Here is an 8,482-nt window from a genome sequence, read left to right on the forward strand (position 1 = left end):
TATTTTAATTAATCTGGCTTTTCATAAACTGTGAGCTCCTTCAGGGACCTCATTCGTCTAGCTTTCAGCAGCTTTAGTACCAACGGTGGCCCAGGATTATAGCAGGCACGCACCAAATATTTATATATTTACGTATTTCTGAGCTTGAGTTCACAAAGGGATAATGACCTATCCAAAATTACATTTGACTCAGTCTCCCCGCAAACCAAGACCCTATCCCTGGAATAACAAAAATCTTCCTAACTTGCCCTAATATATTCTGAGTACTAAGTAATGTACCAGAAAGATTGAGGGTAATAAAATAGGGGAAAGTGATTTGGCTTGCCTCGTCCTCTCTGAGCCTTAACGAGTGCGTACTACAGAGGGAGGGACTATGGCAGAAACGACTTCGAAGGGCAGCTACAAGGACGGAGCTGGCGGGAGAGCGGGCATTGGTCAGGCGACAGCAGATGGGGCCAGCAAGGGGGATAACGCCTAATTTGGCGCAGGCGCAGTCAGACCACTCGGCTCTTCCCTTCTCCGCCCCGCCCCATCCCACCCATCCCGCCAATCACAGACCTCCTAGAGAGGTCAGCTGACCTGACGCTTCTTAAGTCACGTGACAGAGGGCGTGTTGCCGTCTCTGCGCAGGCGCAGGTAGTGGGCCGCGGGTCAGCCGACCCAAGGGGCCCTCTAGCTAGGTAAGGCCGCTCCCCGCGCCTCGGAGGCGCCGCCGCCGGCATGGTTAGCCAGTCGCAGGGGATCCAGCAGTTGCTGCAGGCTGAGAAAAGGGCCGCCGAGAAGGTGTCCGAGGCCCGCAAGCGTGAGTTTCGGGGAGGGTGGCCGGGCCCTGCGCAAGCTTGGGGAGGTGGGTAGGCCGCGGGGGGCGCCCAGAAACCGCTGTCGTGGGGGCTTGCGCGTTTCGAACCTCTCTGGAGCCGAGGCCGTGGAAGGCTTGTGGGTCCCTGAAGGCCGCCGTGTGGAATAGTTAATTGGGTGTGGGGACAAGGCGTTAGCGGCCGTCGCGGGCTCGGGGTAAGACCGGCTGGCCAAACCGAGCTCTTGGTCATTTTTCCCTCCTACTGGTTCCTTTGGGGAGCTTCATCTCGTCTGAGAGAGCCACTATCCACGCAGTTGCTCAGGCCAGGAGCCTGGAGTCGTCTCTGCTTATTCTTCATCCCCCGTTGTCACTTTTAGTCATTCGCCAAGTCTTGTGCGTCTTTTTACTTTTCTCCCGAATTTTTATTGTTAACTCAAGACCCCAACTTCTCTGAAGCCCCCGTAAGCCGCCTAACTTGTTGGTTTTTACGTACTTTTTTTTTTTTTAATGTAGCTAATGGGAGGGTGCTTCAAACATTTTGTGGAAAATGGAACTGAAGTACAAGTTTTATTTTGGCACCAAAAAATTGAAATGATAGTTTTTTCACTGTAGACATTTTCCTTGAACCCTTTGAAGCCCTCCCTTGTCCCTGCCCCAATGCACCGGTGGTCTCCAGCACCATGCTGTATTCCACCGGTCAGTGAAGGAAGCAGGTACTGGCCAGGTTAATTGCCGGTGAGCTGAGAGCTAGAGTTGAGAAATGCGAGATGGCTGAAGAACTTAACAGGTGGATCTGATTTAGAGTAGAGGAAGCCATCCTGCTCTCCTCTAGCCTGTTCTCAATGCAGTTGGTCATCCTTCCATATAAAATGCAAATATGACTTCCCTCCCATATTTACAGTCAATAAACATTTAGTGCCTGTAAAATAAGACCCAAATTCCTTAGTGGGGTGGAGGAGGCTCTTTTGGATCAGGCTCTGGAATTACTTCCTGATCTCCATACTCTTCCCTCAGCGAATGCTGAATCTCTGATTCCTCAGAGACACTTGCTGTTCCCTCTGAAAGCCTCTGCATAAGCTGTCTGCTCTGATTGGAGGAGCCTTTCCCATTTTTCCCTCTGATCCTTAGTCATCCACAGAATTTAGGCAGCAGTTCTTCCAGGAAACTTTTCTTTTCTCATTGTTTCTCTCTCAAAGTAGGCTGTCATGATAGTGCAACGACCCATTCGTTTATATAGCTCAGTCACTAGCCTCAACTACTTAAGTTAAATTCGACCGGGGACTGGGTCTCAGTTAAGTTAGCCCATTTCTTATTTGGTATGTGAGATGTTTCTATCCCCATTTTACAGATGGGAAAAGTGAGGCTCAGAGATAATTTATACTCTGGGAAGCAGCATAGTTGGTGCTAAGAGACTTTTCTCATGCAGGGATAAAATACAAGGAGGTATTAATTTTAGTAGTTCCTTGGTGTTTCTCCTAGTATAAGACTTGTATTCTGTCCCACATCTAAGTGAATCTCAGGCCTGGCCTTTGTACTTTCTGAATTAAGGGTTGTATGATATACTCTATTTCACAGGAAAAAGGTTTGAGGATATTGAAGATGGGGAGAAGCCGTTTCTTCTTGCTCTGGTGACTAGAGATGACTAGAGAGTTCCAGTTCTTTGCACTGTTCCAGTCATGCCCCTGATAAGTATTTCCAGAATGACCTCTCAGTCAGTGATGGCTCATCAGTTGCAGAATTGGTATCTGCTGGGAGGATGTGAGGCTGGGGGAAGTGCATGAGCAAGTTCTTGCAGGATGGTGATCATTTTTAGTGCGTTGAGGGCCTAGAGGTCATGTTTACCCCTTTATCCTGTCAAACCTAGTGCAGGGTATTGTGTTCGATATCTCAGGTGCTTTTTTATTAGATGAATTTGTTTGAAAGGAGTTAGTTTACTGCTAATACACAGCTCAGAATTTTCAGTAGAAACAAAAGTTCTCGGAAGAGTTACAGTTTGGAAAATTACTGCGTTTCCTTTTTCTAGGTTTTTTTTTTTAATCGCTGGACCACACTTAGAGATTATGAAGAGACTACACCCCCATGGGGTATAGTTATGCTACAATCCCCTTTTCTGCATTCTTCCCATCTCCATCCTCTCAGGATTTGGGGCATGCATGCACATGTACCTGGCATGTTTTTTAAGTCGCTGGGGCAGGGATTTGAATCACAGTTGGTTATATGGGAATCTATTTCCTATGCATAGCACGGAAGGGCTATGCTACAGGCCTGGCTCAATTAACTGCCTTTTCTGATTTGTAATTGTGGCTGACTTGCCTAAACTAACTGAATTGGGAACAGGCAGTACATGATGTGGTAAAATGGTTCAACCCAAGTTTTCCACTGAAATCATTGCATAGGACCTTAAAATTAAAACAAAAAACTGTGTTATGGTTCATTTCTTTGGAGTGGAAGAAACATTGACTCTATACAAAGGCCCAAGAAAAACAAGATTTAAAAGAAATACAATTTTCTTTGCAAACATTTTTGGTTTTCAGAGAAGCCTATTGAAATTGAGCTTTGAAGATGTTTGCTGAAAGGCAGAGAGGATTATATTAAGTAATTCAGGAGTGTGGGAGTGATGTGTTGTGAAATGATGTGAAACTGCTGCACAGTGTTCATGCCATAAAAGTCAGTCATAGATCGTTGCTTTGAGTAAGATTTTTGACTTTGAAATCTGAGCCAGTACAACTTCTAGGGAGGAGAGTGTGTGCAGAGAAGTCTAGGCTGGTCATAGCGGACCGCACAGGACCCAAAGGAAAGGCAATGCTTGTTCAGACTAGCTTAATAAAGTATGGATGTCATGGGGTCATTGCAGGCCTGAGATTCTGTAATCAGGAAGTGGGAGGTTAAGTTCATTTTCTTCACCCACATGGTTGTCATGTGGTTCTAAACAACTGCCGTACTATGACGTATAACAGCGTTTTGTTTCAGATGTATTTTTGCTCCAATTAAATACTCAGTTTTATCTGCTAGGACTTGCTTTTTTTTAATTCCACTTGGAAATAAATTTGGGTGTTCAAGAAGTGTGAGTGCTGAGCAGAGATTTGGAGTGGAATCCTCGCAGGCTGTTTTCATACAGGCTCTGATGGAACCTGGAGGTTTTTTCCCAGCTGTGTATTAAACTACTTTCTTAAGGAAACCAACACCGGTATCCCCTCACCTCTCAGCTGCTTGTGCAGTCTTACTGTCCAGTCCTCCCCATTCAGCATTCCTTCCCAGACACCACTTAGATCACTTCCTTGTGACAGGCCTGGTTTTTGTTTCCAGTGTTACATCATCTGTGTCATTAGTTACATTTAGGTTGCTGTCCCTTAGGAGCAGATTAGCCTCCTTGCTAGGTAGGCAGAACTGGAGTTGTAATCAGCAGCATACTTAGGTGTTTACTTCTTGGGAAAAGGAAGAGTTCCCAGGTGACTAATGTTACCCAGTTGGTTTTTAGTTGTTTATATTGAGAAAATATTCTAACATATTCTACATTAAAAAAAAAAATGCCAGAGGCATATCACTCACCAGAGAGAGAGAGAAAGGAAAAAAGAAACTCCCCTCGGTGGGGAATGGCCATACGGCCATCCCGTCTCTATTTCTCCTTTTGAAATTTTGTAGTGTTTTTCGAGCTTATAGGTCTAGAACTTGAATGGCACAATGGACCACGTGGGATCCAGCCAGTTCACTTCCATTCCACCAGCTGGCCCCACATTGCAAGATTTGTGCCATCATTTTTATGAACTACAGTTTCTGAAAGGCATTCCTTTTTATTTTATCATTCCTGGTTAAGTGCAGCCTGGAAGAGGCAGGAGCCTATGCTGTGAGCCCTGAATTCCCTTTCTCATGTACATCCCCTGGGTCCATACCCTAAAATTTCTTTGTTTACTATTAAAATGTACTATTTCTGCCTCTGCCTGCTTTCTGTCTGGCCTTTTAACCACTTCCTGATGTGGCTTTCTTCTTTGAAATAGGAAAGAACCGGAGGCTGAAGCAGGCCAAAGAAGAAGCTCAGGCTGAAATTGAACAGTACCGCCTGCAGAGGGAGAAAGAATTTAAGGCCAAGGAAGCCGCGGTGGGTCCTTGAACATGTGCTAAATACAATGATGGATGCTGGGGGGGGGGTGTCATCTGCGAATAGGAGAGAGACAAGGTCCCTGCCCTCAGGGGCCTTAGCTTGGGAGCAATAAGAGACACAGTAGTGAGATGCCAGCCGTGTGAGCTTAGAGTTGTGAAAAGTGCTGTGATCGTCGTAAACAAATCAGACGGAGCCCTACGGCAGTATACTAGAGAGACTTTGGCTTTAGTAGGGTCAGTACCGTGGTGCAGATGGTAATAGTACAAAACAGATCTTGGAGTGCAAATGAAGTAGGGATAGTTCTGGAAAGGAGAAGGAATGGAGGCTTCACAGAAGGAGGAAACGCTATCAGGACCCGTAAATGCAGGTAACAGAAAACACAATCCAAACTGGTTTACAGTGTATTGATAAATGTCCACTGGCCTATATAATTAAAAACGCAGGTGAAAAGCTTTCTTTACCTTGACCCAAGAGCTTAAATAACATGCTTAGGACACTCTCAGCTTTGCCGTTGTGTGCTTCATTCTCAAGTTCGAATTGTGGCTGCCAGTTGTTCAGGAGTGAGCCCTTCCAGGCCCAAGTCTAGGCGTCTCTCTCTCTCCTAGCATTAAGTAGCAAAAGATTGGATTATCTTTGCACTGGACGATCACAGTGCTATTAAAACATAAAATGTTTCTCTGACTGGGGCTGATTGTGCTGTAAATTGTCAGACTATCCACAAAACAGTGCTTATCTACTTTGGGTCAGGGTAGCTATCCCCTCTTCATATTTTTATACACTGCTGCGGTTTCGTGCAGAGATTGGGTCTGTTCCACCATAAGGCACAAGCTGTGCCTCCTTGTACCAGTTACTGGGGTGTGACTTATGGCTATATTCATGAAACAGAGGTCGTGGGTGGGTATCCCTCCTGCCTGGCCTGCCCCTAGTACAGGTCAAGTACTTAAATATATGAGGGAGCAGCCGAGCTAACTACTGTGACATGCCCCAGGGTATCTGTGTGATATGAACAGTTACAGTGTAGTGCGAAGAGCCCTAAGTTTGAACCAGAAGACTTGGGTTTGAATCTGTGTGTGTGCTTTGCCCGCTCTGAGCCTTGCTTTCCCGATTTGTGAAAAGTGGAGTAAGAGCTTCTTTGTAGGTTGTTAGGAACAGGTTATGTGAGAGGGTGTTTATAAACTGTCCTGTTACACAAACAGAAGGGTTATTGTTAACATAAATCTAATATTTTTGTATTAAACATACCTGTAACTGAGAAATTACTTTTCCCCTTACCCAGAGTTGCTTTCTTCCTCTGAACCAGTCACTTGTAACAGTTTTTGGTTTATTCTTCTAGAATATTTATATTTGAAGGAACAGATGTCGTGTATTCATAATACTGGTGAATCCATTGCTGAACTTAAGGGCTACAACATTAACCAAGAATGGTGAAAGTCCTCCTAAATTGTGTCATCCTTGAGTGTGTTCATATTTTTAATTTTAGAGTTTTTTAAAATTTAACTTTATTAATTTATTTATTTGACCAGAGAGAAAGTGAAAAAGCAAGTTGCCAGGTCCACGACTCCAGCTGTGGTCAGCAGTGTGGGAGTCCAGTGCCCCCCGACCACCATGCAACCTGCTGGCCCGAGTGTGTTCATTTTTTATAAAGTTTATTATTTCATGAGTGAGAGAGAAATCATAAATAACATGGATAGGTCCTATGTGTTTGTTAAGCGTGTGTGTTCCATTTACACACGTAGGAATCTCAGTGCTGCAGTCCACCCCCAGCCAGCCCAGATCATGGGCATGTGCATACTCTGTACCTAGGGAGCTCTCCTACTGAAAACTGCAACCTTCTCATGTGAGTTGGCCTTACAGGGCATTGCGCTTCACTGCTGTGCTGTACATGTTTCTGATTTTTTAGGAATTTATTTTAAAAATGCCGTAAACCTTAAACCTCCCCTACTTATTTATTTATTTTTTTTTTTGAGAGAGAGATTTTTGCTATAGAGCACATGAACTCCCCAGAGGCACAGAAAGGGAGAAATCACTCCCTCCCCGCCACCTCCCCCCGGTGGAATAGCCCCACCGCAATCCCTCCTTCGTTCTCTCAGGATTTTGGACACGCACGCACATGTGCCAGGCGGGAATTTTAAGCCATCAATTTTGGCACTCAAACCGCAGGCGACTACGTGGGAGTTCAGTGACATAACCATTATTCCATCTGCTGGTCCAACCTTCCCCACTTTTAAAACCACTGAGATGTATGAGATGTCTTCAGAAAGATCATGGAAAAATCTGTATTATGAAAAACACAATGCATAGATTTCAAAATTTTTGTACACCAAAGTAAACTTGCACTTTAATTCCATTTTTCTGTGAACTCTCCGAAGTCTGTATACATACTAGCTACACTGATACTGTTTTATATCTTGTTTTCACCCTTCCCCCTTAACTGCATGGCTTACAGTTTTCCATATTGCCGACTTGCCTTCTTTTGTATAGAAACACTGTAATTGGTTTAACCAGTCCCAAATATTGAGTCATTAGTTGATTCCAGTCTTTAGTTACAGCTACACATGAGCTCTGGAGAGGCGTGACTGTGTCTCTGTATGATTTCCTAGCAGTGGAAATGCCATGAAGTTTTTATCTTTTAGTAGAGGTGGCTCCTATGTACCCTGTGGGAATACTTGCGTCCCCCTGTGTTCTTCTCATGGGTTCGTTGCCCGCTACTCATGGTTTATATGTGTGGATGAGCCTGGAGTGTTCCTAGCCAACCAGAGCATTGTCCTGATGTGTCCCCTCTGTCATTACTCCCCTACTCCAGGCTCTGGGATCCCATGGTAGTTGCAGCACTGAAGTGGAGAAGGAGACCCAGGAGAAGATGACCATCCTCCAGAACTACTTCCTGCAGAACAGGGATGAAGTCTTGGATAACCTGTTGACCTTTGTCTGTGACATCCGGCCAGAAATCCATGAAAACTACCGCATAAATGGATAGGAGAAGAATGACGTGCCTGTCCCATGGATTGGTGTCTTAGATGCCCTCATGGAATATGAAGCATTACGGAGCTCCAGTTATATTCTTGGGAAAGGCATTAAATTATTTCTGTATATTATATAGCAGGTCCTTTCACTTTTTGCAGAGTAGCAAATCTAGCTTCTTTGTACAGACTTAGAACTTACCCAAAGAATTTATCTTTTTACCTCATATTTCTTAGAAATTTAATGGGTGTATGTTGTTTTCCTATGCCTTTAGCTCAAGCAACATGTATCTCAATGTTAACTTTTTCTGTTTTAGATCTAGTAAAAAAGGAGATTCTTTGAAGAAAGAAAGGGATTAAATATATTTTTTTTCCCTAGTGCTTTCTTGAAGGTCAGGGGCTTTATCTATGAAAAAGTAGTGAGTAGTTACTTGTAACCTGTGTGAAGCAGCAGCCAGCCTTAAAATAGTCCTTTCCGGCTAAAGGATAGAACAGAGACTACTAGTGTAATCGTTTGGGCTGCCTTTAATCAGATAGTAGATAGAATTCACAAACTTGTTACATGTTATTACTTGGTGTACTGATATCATTTAAAAGTAAAAGACTCTTTGTCATGAAAAAAAA

General features: G+C 44.2%; 1 protein-coding gene across 1 annotated transcript; it reads left to right on the top strand.

Annotated features, from left to right (window-relative positions):
* The first annotated feature begins 594 nt into the window (after positions 1-594).
* Positions 595-8,476, top strand: ATP6V1G1 (ATPase H+ transporting V1 subunit G1). The gene is made up of 3 exons (XM_006142782.3): positions 595-802; positions 4,795-4,895; positions 7,702-8,476. The coding sequence occupies exons 1-3, from the start codon at positions 721-723 to the stop codon at positions 7,873-7,875; spliced, it is 357 nt and encodes a 118-aa protein (XP_006142844.1). The 5' UTR covers positions 595-720; the 3' UTR covers positions 7,876-8,476.
* Positions 8,477-8,482: the final 6 nt, after the last annotated feature.

This window comes from Tupaia chinensis, unplaced genomic scaffold (genome assembly GCF_000334495.1).
Source record: "Tupaia chinensis unplaced genomic scaffold, TupChi_1.0 Scaffold000081_1, whole genome shotgun sequence".
In the NCBI taxonomy this organism is placed as follows: domain Eukaryota; kingdom Metazoa; phylum Chordata; class Mammalia; order Scandentia; family Tupaiidae; genus Tupaia; species Tupaia belangeri.